The sequence below is a fragment of the Eretmochelys imbricata genome, chromosome 1 (assembly GCF_965152235.1).
Source record: "Eretmochelys imbricata isolate rEreImb1 chromosome 1, rEreImb1.hap1, whole genome shotgun sequence".
Classification (NCBI taxonomy): Eukaryota; Metazoa; Chordata; order Testudines; family Cheloniidae; genus Eretmochelys; species Eretmochelys imbricata.
Window position 1 is genome coordinate 236634785 of NC_135572.1, and position 15325 is coordinate 236650109.

The 15325-nt window shown below is 41.1% G+C and overlaps 1 protein-coding gene across 1 annotated transcript in view; it reads right to left on the bottom strand.

Moving 5' to 3' along the window:
• SAMM50 (SAMM50 sorting and assembly machinery component) overlaps positions 1–14365 on the bottom strand; it is a 33907-nt gene extending 19542 nt beyond the window's left edge. Inside the window, exons 1-5 of the mRNA XM_077825816.1 lie at positions 14233–14365; positions 10903–11013; positions 8072–8173; positions 6746–6833; positions 2315–2421 (exon numbers count right to left, since the gene is read on the bottom strand). Coding sequence (XP_077681942.1) covers positions 2315–2421; positions 6746–6833; positions 8072–8173; positions 10903–11013; positions 14233–14253 — 429 coding nt within the window. The 5' untranslated portion in view covers positions 14254–14365. The remainder of the gene's footprint in view (positions 1–2314; positions 2422–6745; positions 6834–8071; positions 8174–10902; positions 11014–14232) is intronic.
• Between the last annotated feature and the right edge of the window lie 960 nt (positions 14366–15325).

The following is a 15325-nucleotide window of genomic DNA, read 5'->3' on the forward strand; positions in this document are numbered from 1 at the left end:
AGCATGATCTAGAGATCCACAGATCCAGCGTACCAAATCCAGCTTGCCTTGGTCTCAAAGCTGTTGGGAAAGTGTAAAGACGAGAGCCACAATACTTTAAGGTTGCCAGGTGTCCAGTTTTCAACTGGAACGCTTAGTTGAAAAGGGACCCTGGTGGCTCTGGTCAGCACTGCTGACCGGGCCATTAGAAGTCCAGTCGGCAGTGCAGCAAGGCTAAGGCAGGCTCCGTGCCTGCCTAGCTCTGCGCGGCTCCAGGAAGCGGCTGGAATGTCCAGCTCCTAGGCACAAGAGTGGCCATGGAGGCTCCGCACGCTGCCTCTGCCCCAGCGCCGACTCTGTAGCTCCTATTGGCCGGGAACTACGGCCAGTGGGAGCTGCGGGGGTAGTGCCTGCTGGCACGCACAGCGTGCGGAACCCCCTGACCCGTCTGCCTAAGAGCCAGACATACCGGCTGTTTCCAGGAGCTGTGCGGAGCCAGGGCAGGCAGGGAGCTTGCCTTAGCCCTGCTATGCCACCAACCGGGAGATGCCTGAGGTAAGCGCCGCCCAGCCGGAACCTGCACCCCAAGGCCCCTCTCACACCCTAACCCCAGGTAGAAAACCTCCTCCTGCAACCAAACTCCCTCCCACAGCCCACACCCCAACCCCCGTCCCAGTCCTGAACCCTCAGCCCCTACCCAAGCCCAGTGAAAGTGAGTGGGGGTGGGGGAGAGCAAGCGATGGGGTGGGGGGGGAGGGGAAGAGAATGGAGTGAGCAGGGGGCAGGGCCTCAGAGAAGCGGCGGGGCAAGGGTGTTCGATTTTGTGCGAATAGAAAGTTGGCAACCCTATCAGACTTAGTTTATTTTTGTGATTAAGATTAATTCTTAAGAAGACTTAAGAGTGATTTTAGTCCCACAGCCAATTTGTGTGTTTACAAGTAGAGCCCTGCGTGGATATAAATTAGTTATCTACGGAACCGCAGGGCTCTCCCGGGAACTGCAGCGGTGAAAGGAGCAGGATGTGGGGCCGCCGCACCCAAGAGCAAGTGCCTCACGCTGACAGCTCCTTGGGGTCAGTTGTACCACCCCCAACCCTGCCCACTGTGACAGGCACCAGGCTCACTGGCAGCTGTCCCTGGTTGCACTCGTGTTCAAGCAGCACACCCACCCTCAGAGAAAAGAGACAGACAGCTGCGTGGAAGGGATGTGGCATGGCTGGGGGTGGTACAGCCATGTCGGCATTGCTGCCGACGAAGGGCGCTGGCTCCTGGGAGCGGCAGCCCCATGTTCTGTTCCTTTCAGTGCTGCAGTTCCGCAGATACTGATTTATATCCGCGAATATAAATTTGTATCCATACAGGACTCTATTTACATGTCACATTTTCCTACTATTTAGTATGTTCCTCTCCTCCACTGCTTTGTGTGAAATGCAAACAAACAGAAGGGAAGCTGACTATAAGAGGGAAAATGGAGTTTTGTCAAATGCACTAGAACTGAAACAGATTTTTTCCCGTCATTTCATTCAGTTATAACTGTGTGATTTATAACACCAGTAGGTAAATAGTTTTCAGACAAGATTATAATTTAAGTTGATATGTATCTTTAATCATACTTAAACTATAAAAGGTGAATGTAATGCAAATATGTTCTATAATATTTGAGGCCCTGAAAAGTCCTATAGATTTCAGCCCAGAACAGTCGGGATTGGTCTTCAAAACTATAAGAATGAAATAAATGTGATTTGGTGGTCAAACACCTCATACTCCTTCAAGAAAAGCCTAGCATGAACTGATCTGCCAGAGAACAAAGTTACTCATATGCTTTTCAACATTAAGCACATAAAACATCTCAAACAACATTCAACACATTTGTGAATTTTATATTTACATTACAGATTTGACTCATTTGTAAACCATAAAAAACCAATTATTGGGCTAGGGACACTGTGTATTAGGCCTAAATTCAAAACACAACACCTTAAGCACCTCTTTAAGTGTTTTCCTGAATCAGGGCCTTAGCATCCTAAAAAAATCTAGCTACAGGCATAAATTACAAGTGAAAGTGAGTTATGATCTCAGCCTAGTACCCATTTGGGCACAAGAAAAATACACTCACTTGAGGAAAGCCTGTCAGATGTACCAAATACAACCACAGAATGAAAACAATGGGGACATCCATAGGCCAGGATGAAGGTCTTTTGGCAAAGCTATATTGTGGAAGTAAGTTTGTGAGGATCAGGTCTTCACATAAGCATGAAGTTCATTCTCAGATTAAAAAAATTAAATAAATTACGCCACAACAAATGAAATTTGCAACACTTAAAAACCAGCCATACCATACTGCCTTCATTATTGCCAACCATAGTGTTATAGCTTCCAGTTAGTCTTCTCAGTTCTGTTACTTCAAATGTAACATCTAAACCATTTGGAAGGGCATCATCTCCTAAATAAACACATTCATTTATTAGTGAGCACTGTACATTTAATACATTTCTTACAAGTAATCAGTTCAATATTGCTTTATATCTGTATAAAAGGCAACTTAACTTTTGTAAAACATTCTTTTAGAAATCAAAACTTGGTTGACTCAAATCTTCATGAATGGCTAAGTTATACAGAAAAATAATCTCACAAAATTAGAAATCTCAATTAGAATCTGAGTATTTGCGTATAGGCGTTTGATTCTGTCATACATTTGGCTTTTTCAGCATCAGTCCTTTAGTTATGAACTAGTTTAACATACATTTGGTAACCTACCCTATGAAAACAGATTTACACAGATTTTATCTTAGAAGAAGGTAGCTGTATCAAATAGTCACTGGAAATATAGTGTTCCCAATCTCCATGGGAAAGCATTTTTTTCCCCCCTCTTAAAAAATAAAAATAATTTCTGGCCCACTTGTCTTTTACCATCACAGTTTAGAGCAGTTGAGTTAAAGGGCATATGCCTTTAAGGAACAATGTGTTATGTCACACAGACCTTCCATTTTCAGTAACAGAATATTTCCCAAATTAAACAGTCTCTTGATAACAGTAGGCCATTTCAACAGAAGCACTGTTCTGATAAGAGGAGGAAATTCAGAGGCTTCCTACCAACACATATTGCAGCAAAAGCATGAAACGTACAACTACATTAAAATTCTCAGATAATTCATTATTTTTATTTCTACCATATCACTAAATGTACACTTAAAAAAAAAAAAAGACAAATTACTGAGATTTTTCATACTTCAGAGAGAGTCTAATACTGACTGACAGCACCAGAAAATGAATTCCTCTATTCAGTCACAGAACAGGTATAGCACACAAGTTTCTCCACTCTGCCTTGACTACATGTCTCAGTCCTGACCTGTGGAGGATGCCACTAGGAGTGAAAAGGTAGTTCATTCTGTATGCCTCTTCAATCTTTGGCCCCTCTGTTGAAACTACTTTGTTTTGTTTTGATTTAAAGTAGTGTGAACTAGTAGTTAGAGACGAGGATGGGAATCAGGAGGCCAGACTGTCACAAAGACTTGCTGTGGAAACTTAGGCAAACTACTTGATTTCTATATGCCTCAGTTTCCCTCTCAGTTAAGTAAAATACCAAGCTTTGTAAAGATCCTGGGATGAGAAGCGGTAAGCATGTATATGACGGGGCACATGCCCCACATTGGCAAATAATGGATTAACAGGGAATCTGAAAGCCCAATTAGCCCATTCTGGCACACCTGGGGGGCCACAACTAATTAAGGATTAGCCCCAATTAGGGAGAACCAAGCTGAGCAGCACCTACAAAAGAAGGACTGCAGAGCCAATAGAAGAGGACTGAGACAGCAGAGCAGCAGTAGGGGACTGATACCCCAAGACTGACCCTGAAGGGAGAGCAGGAATGATGGGGTTCCAAGGTACCTGCCAGACAAGCTAAGTGACACCCTGAGAAAACAACTTAGCTACAGACTTGTAAAAGCTACACAGTTGATGAAACTCCAAGGAGAGAGGACTGGAGGGTGCAGCTCCATAGCAGACACCTGTATGCAGGCAAAGGTAGGAAACAGCTCAGGAAATCCGGGAAGGATCATAAAAAACAGACCCTTGCTTCTTATTACAAGGGCCCTGGGCTGGAACGAGAGGAGAAGATGAGCCTGGCATCTCCTATTACACTATCCCTCTTGCGAAGGTGCAAGTCTCTGGAAAGGGATAAGGAACTACAGGCCCGCTATGTGGCCATTAGGATTTTGCGTTTTCATTTGGAAATATTTCTTTTGGTTACCCGGGAAGGCGAATGTACTGAAAGGTGACCTGGCTGGAGAGCTTGGACATGCTGACCACAACAGAACTAAAATGGTGATCAACTGTGGTTGCTAGAAGCAAGGGACCCTTTCAACATCCCAAACTAATTTCAGGGGTTGCTACAGATTGAGGGCAACCGCTGAAAATGTGAAAAAAATGTATTATATGGACATTTGTCCATTGACGCCATCACAACCATACCATTTCACTTATGCCACCCAGCTATCTAACTGTATGAGTCTATTTATTAGAGCAATAACTAATAGCACATTAGTGGGTTATAATCCTAACCTTTGACCTCCAGGCCTACACCTTTCATCCTACAATTTATCTAGTTTGGGTCAGAAGTTAGTTTAGTGACAATACTACTTATTGTATTTTCAAAATATATAGAAATACTCAGTGTTCTTAAACAACTTTATTTTACCTTTAGTTCTTTCATATGGGATGAGAACACCCTGTAGTAAAACACAAACCCTTCAACTAAAGGTAGAAAACTGCAGTCTGGCTTTAAAGGATTAAACAAAGACACAATTATGTCATTGGATTTCTCTTATTTACTGTTAGTGTTGGGTGGGCAAATATCGTAAATTTCATTATTTCAGACATTTAAATCTCAAATTTCACAGAGTTGTAACTGTACGGGTCCTGATCCAAAAAGGAGTTTGGAGGGCGGTGTCTCAAGGTTATTGTAGGAGGGATTGAGATACTGCTACCCTTATGCCATCACAGCTGGGAAGCCAGAGAGCGGCAGCTGCTGGCCGGGAGACCAGATTTCACAGTCCGTGACACTTTTTTCATGGCCATGAATTTGGTAGGGCCCTATCTATAACCATGTACTTGCAAAATTCTTGTTGCAGAACCAGTGTGTATCCCATGCAGACAGGCTATGTACACCTCATCTGTGCACCACGGCTCTCAGCTCCATGTGAGCTCCCAGCACACTGCTATTTAACAGATTTGGAAATGTGGATCCAGATAGAAATGGATTCATTTAGCACATTACACATGTGTGTGGCAGTGCAAGCTACTGCTTAAGTGTAACTTGGGCACAAATGTAGAAGAGAAAGATTCCTTCCTACCATAGAGGTGAAGATTTTGGCCTTTGGCAGTTCACATCTCTCTCATGTCAAGCTGTCTGCAATCTAAGGCAGGCACCTCTGCATCTGTCATACTTAGTAAGTTGTCTTAGGGTAAACTAAGGCTTGGAAGCTTTAAAAAATAATTCTAACTATCACAACATCAGATGGTAAGTGGGAGGCTCGCCCAGGGAAAGCTTCCTCCTCCCCACTGGCAAGTGTTTTTGTCAAACTGTTTCACAGTTTGAAGTTGGATAAAACAATAGTGTCCTTCAAATTAGAAATGTCATTAGCATACAGACTTTCAAGGAGCTAGATGGTGTATACAGATAGAAAAAAGGCTAAATTATCGATTTATGATACCTTATCAGAACTATGAATGAAAGTTAGCTTTGAAAGATGAAAGTAAAACACTGATTTCAAAGAGATGAACTTGTATGTACAGTTCTGTAGCTCAGATACAAGCTATAAAACAGAAGAAGATGTTGACACATGGTAATTTAAAGATCTTTTTTCCATGGTCATTTTAACACATTTGATCAATACAAAATAAAAGTTGATATTAAAAATGACAATACAATTCTTTACTGGACATTTTGAAGTGATGTTAAGGAGATTACCTGAAAACAATGCAAAACTGCTACTGTATCAGATGAGTAAAGTCAGACAGCATACATGTTTACCCAAAAAAAAAAAAAAAAAAACACCACACACACACCCCTGTGGTAAAAGAATGTTAAGGTTGCAAAATCAAGCACTCTACAGTTAAGAAATTGCCCGTGCAATTTTAATTCAGCCCCCCTTCTGCATATGAATTATGATACAGCCTTTAATTACATGATCACATACTATTTTTTTTTCCAGAGAACCCGTGCCTTATTCAGTGAATACGTAGTTGCACATTATTTCTTATTAGCACTCTCGTTCAATGTGTGGACACAAGCACACCTTCCAAAACCTGCACTAAATACAAAATTATTAATTTTCTCATAGGCATTTCTATGGTGGTCTCACTATAATATCAGAATACTTCAAGCATAAATATATTCATCTTCACAATCTGTCCATGACATTAGGTGGTATTAATATCTTCATTTTACACCTGGAGAACTGAGGTACAGAGATAAAGGACAAAACTGTCAAGTGTTCACTAATTTTGGATGCCCTACTTGAGAAATCTAGGGCCTGATTTTTCAGAGTACAGCCCTTTATATGTTCAAATCACTGTTCCACCCATTTCAGTTGCAGTTGTGAATGCTGAACACTTTGGCAAATTTGGCCCCAGGTGTGTCACAATAGGCAGCCAGAAAATGAGGAACACACAATTAATGACCATCTGTGAGGATTCTGGTTTAAGTGACTTGCCTGGCATCATACAGGAACTCTGTGGCAGAAGAAGGAACAGAATCCAATTCTTACCTTGACATGTATCAATCAGAACTTCCACCTGCCTAAAAATTCCTAGACGGAGCAACTGTTCACGAGCTTCATGTGATTTTCTCATTACCTATAGAATGAGAGAAGGAATTTGGATTGCACCTTACCAAGGAATCACTGGTACAATGGCTAAATAGCACAAAGAGATTCATATGTCATTCATAGATTTTGAATGGCTTCTATACACATTAGAACATAAATGCAAGAAGTTAAACACAAAGCATCCACCTCAATTTCCTGGTTTTGTTAACTTGCATCACCAACTTTATAATACTGAAGCATCCTTGCATATCCATTTTCTTTAAAACATTTTTAAAAAAAGGAAAAAACCCTTCTGAACCATATCAGAGTTAACAAGGTAAGATCTTAACATCTCATTTGGATTTCTTATGTTTATCAACTGACTATACGTTAAACTCAAAAGTGTAGGTAAAAACCTCTCATGTGTTAATTACTGTATTGAGTACTTACAGAAGGAGCCAGATATAAAGAACTTCTCTACAGAAGGAAAATGATCAGCAGAACTGTTGTATACAACATAGCAGTGTCAGTCCCAGCATATTAGAAACACCACCTGGTGTCTCTAGCGGACTAATTCTCTTAGTGACTGAGACAAGCTTTCGAGCTTACAGGACCTGAAGAAGAGTTCTGTGTAAACTTGAAGGCTTGCCTCTTACACCAACAGAAGCTGGTCCAAAAAAAGAAATTACCTCAGAAGAACTCTAGCAGTATAAAGGTGGGGAGCAGCAATGAAAACTTCCCCACATTGTCCGGCCAACCTTATTCTAGACAGACGTCTACTCAAGAGTGAGAGAATATCCATACTGATTCAGACTTCAATCCCGGCTGACAATGCCACCAAAGTGCTAACTATGATAGCTGATGTCTTTTCTTTTTAAAGAACTGAATACAACTACATAACATAAATACATAATAAAGCGTGATTCCACTCTGAAAAGTGACTGAAAAAACATCATGGTGTTCTGTGTATGTTATCTCTGTTTATAAGAAAACAAAATAATTTTTCAATCAGTTCTGCACACTTAACCTGATCTGAAAGTCAAACTGGGTTTTCCTTTCTTGGGAATCATCAGTGGTAACAAAGACATTGCAGACTAGTAGCACAAGTGACAAGAGACTGGGCTGATGGGATACCCCTATCACCTAATTTAAAAAAAAAAAAAAAAAAAAAAAACACTACATTTGGCCTATAGGTTTACTCATCTAACTAGTACCTGTAAGTGGCTTGGTAAATTTTTCAAGTCTGGAATGTTTTGCAGAGCATCTGCCACTCACTACAATACTTACATCAATGAGGTTTTTAGCCTTGAAAAGGTCACCAATTTCATACATGATAATGTCATCTTTAGTCCTTCCAAGTCCATCAAAGTGTACATGTTGAACCACCACCTAAACATAAAATGACTATTAACAAAAAAAAGAAATTAAACCACCTAGACATCAATAATACTGTAGTCTGACTGAAGGTACAAGATTCTAGGATTAATTTGTGAATTACTATTAATTTATAATATCAGGGACCAATACGAGCACCAATCCTGGATTGTAGTTAATTATTTCCATTAACAAGAATTATGTTGAAAAACAGATTTCCTAACTCCAAATTAAGAACTGATTACAGGAAAAGACTACACTAAGAGTCCATAGCTACTAGGATTTTAGTTATATCTTTATGAAGAAGTCAGTCATTGGCTGAAACCATATGATCTTGAACACATAAGACCTAAACATAGAGTTCTCTATGTACTTCCTTTACCACTTACATATAAGCAAGGAGTTTAAATAGACAGTCAAAAATAAGTCTCAAATACCTGAGTAAATATTAAACATTCAATCACCATCTGAATATTATAAACTAAAACACATAGCAAGGTCTACAATACTACAAGATACCGAATGATTTTTTTTTTAAACTCAAATTGTTTTTTGTCTATATAGCAGAGTACTGTAGCTAGTTTATCTGATTTTAATGCACTATATTGATTAAATCTGCCTTATTTTCTCCAAGCTTTTCAGTACACATAGCTTTGGGACTTATTATTCACTGCCAAAAAAAAAAATAACCCCTACCTAAGAAACAAACAAACAAAACCCCCCAAATGATTAGATGCTCCTTTTTCTAATAAAATAGAAGATAGTTGCAACCTACCATCACTGGCAACCCTACAGTAATAAACTGGTGTGCACATGTAATAGAATTAAAACATTTTTTATTGAGGAAAGACTTCATTACCAAGCTTCCAGGAGGAGTGACTATGAACAAAGTCCAGGAAAGGAAACATCTTTAAAAATGAGAACATTATGTTCTTAAACATATTAAATGCATTTAATAACATATTTTGTAGGAAAAACAGGGTTGATAAAAAATGATTATCTTTTTATTTTAATTGGATTTTATTTAAATTGAATAAATTTTTTTTAGATAAACCTATTTAAAATTAAGTATGAAATTGACAAACTACGTTAAGGCTAGACTTGGCAGAATTCAATTTTTTTAAAATAATTTTTAATTTTTTTAAATATTTTTGTCAATTTAAATGTTTATAGTTGCAGGAAATTATGGAGGAAAAGACAATATGTAATGACAGTAGATGTTGAGATTCTAAAAATTTAAAGTTTTATAACTGTTCAAACACAAATTTTCAACAGCATATTGATATATACGAAGTAAACATCCTTAAATCAAAAACTTTATTAAGTTCCCAAGCAGCATTTTTCTTACTATGCCTATCTGCACATTTATCATCATCGATGGAAATATTTCTTGCTGGTTTCTCTCTCTCTGTGTGTGTGTGTGTGTGTGTGTGTGTGTGGAAATTGATGTTCACCAACATTTACCAATAAAGATCAAACACTTCCAAACCTTGTTAACGCCTTAAATTAATATAATGCATTGAAATCATTTACATTAAATACCAAAAATAATATTAAACAGTAGATCAGCTTGCCAAGTTTTAAAGAAAGTCAGACACCGAACTGGTGGATGTCACTGGCTAAGCACCTGGAAGCAGAGTTTACTGACGTGCTGAATCAACTGTTGACCACAGTAGCCTCTACGGCATGTGCAGAGAAAGTTTTTTTTTTGTTTCAGTTTATTCAACTAGTTCAGTTGAACTAGTTCATTCAAAGATAAGAAACCAACTGGGAGCTGAAAAAGAAGGAAAGCTTGTTTTCCCTCTTCCAATCTATGAATAAAGCTAGGTGTGAGAGGATGAAATCTACTAGTTCCAAAATCTTGAAGAACATGGTTGCCAGAAACAAACAATTAGTTCAATTCACTAACTACAGATAATTAAGGCTATGATTTAGTCACTGAGATTGCAGAAGTCACAGATTCCGTGACTTCCAGCGACCTCTGTGACTTCAGCCTGCAGGGGTCAGGAACTGCAGGGTCCCCCACAGCCTGCGGTGGGACAGAACTGCAGGGTACCCCTGCCATCTCTGGCAGCCCCCGGAGCTCCAAGCCACCACAGGTGGCAGAGGAACCCCCATAGCGCCTGGCTGCGGCTGGGGAACCCCCGACAAAATCTTAGCCTTACAAATAATATTTTGTTTAATATATCAGTTTTAAATGTAAAACATGTTTTGCTAAACTTTGATAAATTTCTTATGTATTCAGCACTTGTATTTAAAAAAAAGTGCATTTAATTGAATTTCCATCTAAATACAGCTTGACACAAATCACTAGTAAAAAATTAGCCATCTAGTAAATAAGAAATGCATTCAACATTTTTAACATAATAAAATGTAAAAGTTAAGAATCTGAATAAATGTAAGTTATATAATTGCTTAAATAAATGGCTACAGACATAGTGCAGCCTCCTGGTTAGCAAAAAGCAGCACCAAATTCAGTATGAAAGCTATATTTAGTTGCAACTCAACAATCAATCAACTTTTTATCAGGAAAAGAACTAAAAAGTACATATGCAAAACATGATTAAAATCAATTACTTAAATCATTTTAATAACTGTTTGCAGATTTTAATCACCGAATAACACAGGAAACCAGACATTACTGGATTCATTCTCTTCTTTTGTATCTCAAATACTGGTTTGGGATAGTCCCTACAAATAAAAGATTTAAATAAAACATTCACACCCATTGATTAGGAACTCACATCTTTGTTTTCAAGGACTTCCTGCTTGGCTTCAGGTTCAACTTCAACTAGTTCAGGTTCATCTCCTAGAGCACCAAAGTCAGACCCACTCACTGGAAGAGGCTCCAGACTCTTAATAAAATATATACACAAAATAATTGGCATTTGCTATTTAATAAATTAAACATTTTGTACCACATCAGAGAGTTTTTTTCTTGTGAGGAAAATTCTCACCATTCCGCCCATCATATTATAATGAATGACAATAACATAAATAGAAGAGAGAAAATACTGGACATTACATGTATGTATTTGTACAGTATATATTTGCAGAAAGTTTTATTATATATTGAATAATTTCCTTGTTGAGAGAGTTTTCTTTAGTAAGATATGTTATACAGTAAGTTATGTCTGCCTAGAAAAAAGTACAGTATGTTTCTTTAAATCACTACACAGTTTTGCAGGAGAAAAAGTTCCTTTCCTTTATAAAATTTCAAATATTTAACTTTTCTGATATTATTCACCAGCCCTTCAAAAATACTTGTATAATTCAATTTTTAATAGGCATCTATGCTTGTCGGTCATCTTATTTTTAAGGCATACTTTCGCTATGTGAAATGATACGCAAAATTAAAGGTATCATAACATTTGGTTTAGAAAGAAAAACAGGTTTTTCAGCATGTTACTTTGTTGTGTGGCTTAAATCTTTTTAGATTTGCAAACACAAGGTTTTCTTCCTATCACCAGCCCTCTGAACATCATTCTAAGAACATGACTCATCAATGTTGGAGTCTGCTTTTGAGGTGAGAAGGTAAGTCAGTTCAGTTTCCCAACTAAAAATGGGTTTGTTTGCTATAGCTTATAGCATTATGAAATAAGAACAATAAGAACTTCACAAAGTCGTGGAATACCCTCTTACACTACTGCTTATATCAGACTTCAGCAACAATCTCTATGGCAAGGTCACCAGCAGAGTATACGCTGAATCACTTCAGGGAGAAGCTATTCTTTTGCAACACAGGAAATGCCATACTGCACCAGACCCAGGGTCCAACTAGTTCATTATCCTGTCTCTAACAACAACCAGTAACAGCTGAGTCAGAGGAAGGTTTCAGAACATTGCAGTAGGGAGATGTGGGATAATCTGCCCCCACTTTAGATCTTATTCTGATCTCTACCAGAAATTTGCTTAAACCCTTAAGAATGAGGCTTAATACCACCTTCAAAATTTTTATAATTAATTATGACAACTCTGGATATCCTTGATATGCATATAAATGTCCAATCATTTTTTAGAATCTTACTAAGTTCTTGGTCTCAGTAACTTCCTGTAACAATAAATTCCACTGTCTGATTACATATTGTGTGAAAAAACATATGCCTTTATCAATTTAAAGTTTACCATCTTTTCATTTCACTGAATATTACCTTGGAGCTCTGGAACCAGAACGAAAAATACAAGATAAGGCAACATATGCTGAAATTATAGTATTCTATGACTCATCCAATATACAAGCCAAGGGCTCTGTTTTTGTGCATATAAGGGAACTTGAATCTAGGTGTCATACTTTAACTCCAAGTTTCTTGACTTAGAATCATAGAACTGAAGAGGGCCTGGAGAGGTCATCACACTCATGGCAGGACTAAGTATTATCTAGACCATCCCTGACAGGTGTTTGTCTAACTTGCTCTTACAAATCTCCAATGATGGAGATTCCACAACCTCCTTAGGCAATTTATTCCAGTGCTTAACCACCCTGACAGTTAGGAAGTTTTTCCTAATATCAAACCTAAACCTCCCTTGCTGCAATTTAAGCAGATTACTTCTTAACCTCTGAGGATAGGATAAGAACCATTTTGCTCCCTGCTCCTTGTAACAACCTTTTATGTACTTGAAAACTTATGTCCCCTCTCAATCTTCTCTTTTCCAGACTAAAGAAACCCAATTTTTTAAATCTTCCCTCATAGATCATGTTTTCTAGACCTTTAATTATTTTTGTTGCTCTTCTCTGGACTTTCTCCAATTTGTCCGCATCTTTCCTGAAATGTGGCACCCAGAATGGGACACAATATTCCAGTTGAGGCCTAATCAGCGTGGAGTAGATTGGAAGAATTATTTCTCGTGTCTTGCTTACAACACTCCTGCTAATATATCCCAGAATAATGTCCACTTTTTTTTTTTTTAACCACACAACAGTGTCACATAGGTGACTCATATTTAGCTTATGGTCCACTATGACCCCCAGATACCTTTCCGCAGTATTACTTCCTAGGCAGTCATTTCCCATTTTGTAGGTTCGCAACTGATTACTCCACTTAGGAAGGAATACTTTCCATTAGTCCCCATTGAATTTCATCCTCTTTACTTCAGACCTTTTCTCCAGTTTGTCCAGATCATTTTGAATTTTAATCCTACCCTCCAAAGGACTTGCAACCCCTCCCAGCTTGGTATCATCCTCAAACTTTATACGCGTACTGTCTATGCCATTATCTAAAACTTCCAAATGTTGTTCAGAAAAGCCAAATATTTCAATGACTTTTATTCTGCGGGGAACACCAGTGCAAATATATGAAAGACTGCCATGTGAAAAAAATGCACTTTGCTTAAAAGCCGCAGCCCCCATCCCCATTCTTCTATGAGCTGGGTCCTTTAGCTTTTTTATCACAAGTCACCACTTCCCGGTTTCAGATTAGAGAAAGCCCGGTGGCCCTTTGAAAACAGTACCAGCCGTAGCCAACAGGTGTGCGAGAGAGGCCCTTGAAAGAAGGAAGGAAGGAGCTGGACAGCGAGTTAAACCCTTCCCGGGGAAATCAGTGTGGAGAGCAAAGCCAGACCCTGGCCGGGGGCGCCTCTTCACCGTCTCAGTCCCGTCCCCCGCGTCTCCTGGCGCGGCCAAATGTCACCAGCTCGGCGAGAGGGCCGCCCTGCCGCCCAGAGCTGGTCCTCGGACCCCCGCCGCCCCACATCCCCAGGGGCAAGCGTCCCGTCTCAGATATTTCAGGTTAAACTCCCCCGCCGGGCGGTTTGCCTCGCCCCGGGGCAGCGACTCCACGGGGCCGCCGCTCGCTGACAGGCGGCGGAGGGAGGAATCCTGCCGCCCCAGGCTCGCAGGGAGTCTCCCCGCACCGGTTGCGAGGGGCGGGGCGGGGCGGGGCAGCCTCGGCAGCCCGCGGGGAAGGGGTTGGCAAGTCGCCCGGGAACAAGCCACTCCCGCTGCTCCCACGTTCAGAGGCCCCCGGCCAGGCCCGGCCCCGCTCCCGAAGGTCGCGGCAGCGGGCGCGGCTGCTCCTGCTCCTCCTCCTCCGCAGCCCCGGGGCCCCGCGCGCCAGCGGAGCCGGCAGGGACCTCACCCGCGCGTGCACCGTCCCCATGGCCGCACCGCCGCCGGGCGGGGAGAGCAGCGATCCCACAGCGAGGGCAGCGCGCGGCGGTCAGCGCCGGGCCCACAGCGAAGACCGCGGCGCCTAGTCCCGCCCCCCAACCCGCCCTTATTGGTCATCAGTGTTGAAAGGGGCGGGGCAGGCAGCGAAGGTCCCGGATGGGGCGGGAGCTAGGAAGCCCCGCCCCCACGAAGGGAGGGGGGAGGCAGGCGGGAGTGGGGATCAGGATGGTCCAAGTGGAAAGTCGCGGGGTGGGGGGGGAAGGGCTTCCCTAAAGCCGCAGCTGCGGGGGCTCCTGCGGCAGGAGGCTAAATTACACTTGAAGGTGGGGGCCTGGGCTCTGCAGAATTTAAAACGGGGCAGTTAAAACATGGCACACCGGCAAGGCAGGGCAAGGGCTGCGGCGTGCAGAAAAGTTGAAAGAAAAGGAGGACTTGGGGCACCTTGGAGACTAACAAATCTATTTGAGCATAAGCTTTCGTGAGCTACAGCTCACTTCATCAGATGCATACCGTGGAAAATACAGGGGGGAGATTTATATACATAGAGAACATGAAACAATGGGTGTTACCATACACACTGTAAGGAGAGTGACCAGGAAAGGTGAGCCCTCAGGCCCTACACTACCAGCACTCCCAGCTATCTTCCAGACACCACTGACTTCCTGAGGAAACTACAATCCATCGGTGATCTTCCTGAAAACACCATCCTGGCCACTATGGATGTAGAAGCCCTCTACACCAACATTCCATACAAAGATGGACTACAAGCCGTCAAGAACACTATCCCCGATAATGTCACGGCTAACCTGGTGGCTGAACTTTGTGACTTTGTCCTCACCCATAACTATTTCACATTTGGGGACAATGTATATCTTCAAATCAGTGGCACTGCTATGGGTACCCGCATGGCCACACAGCATGCCAACATTTTTATGGCTGACTTAGAACAACGCTTCCTCAGCTCTCGTCCCCTAATGCCCCTACTCTACTTGCGCTACATTGATGACATCTTCATCATCTGGACCCATGGAAAAGAAGCCCTTGAGCAATTCCACCTTGAT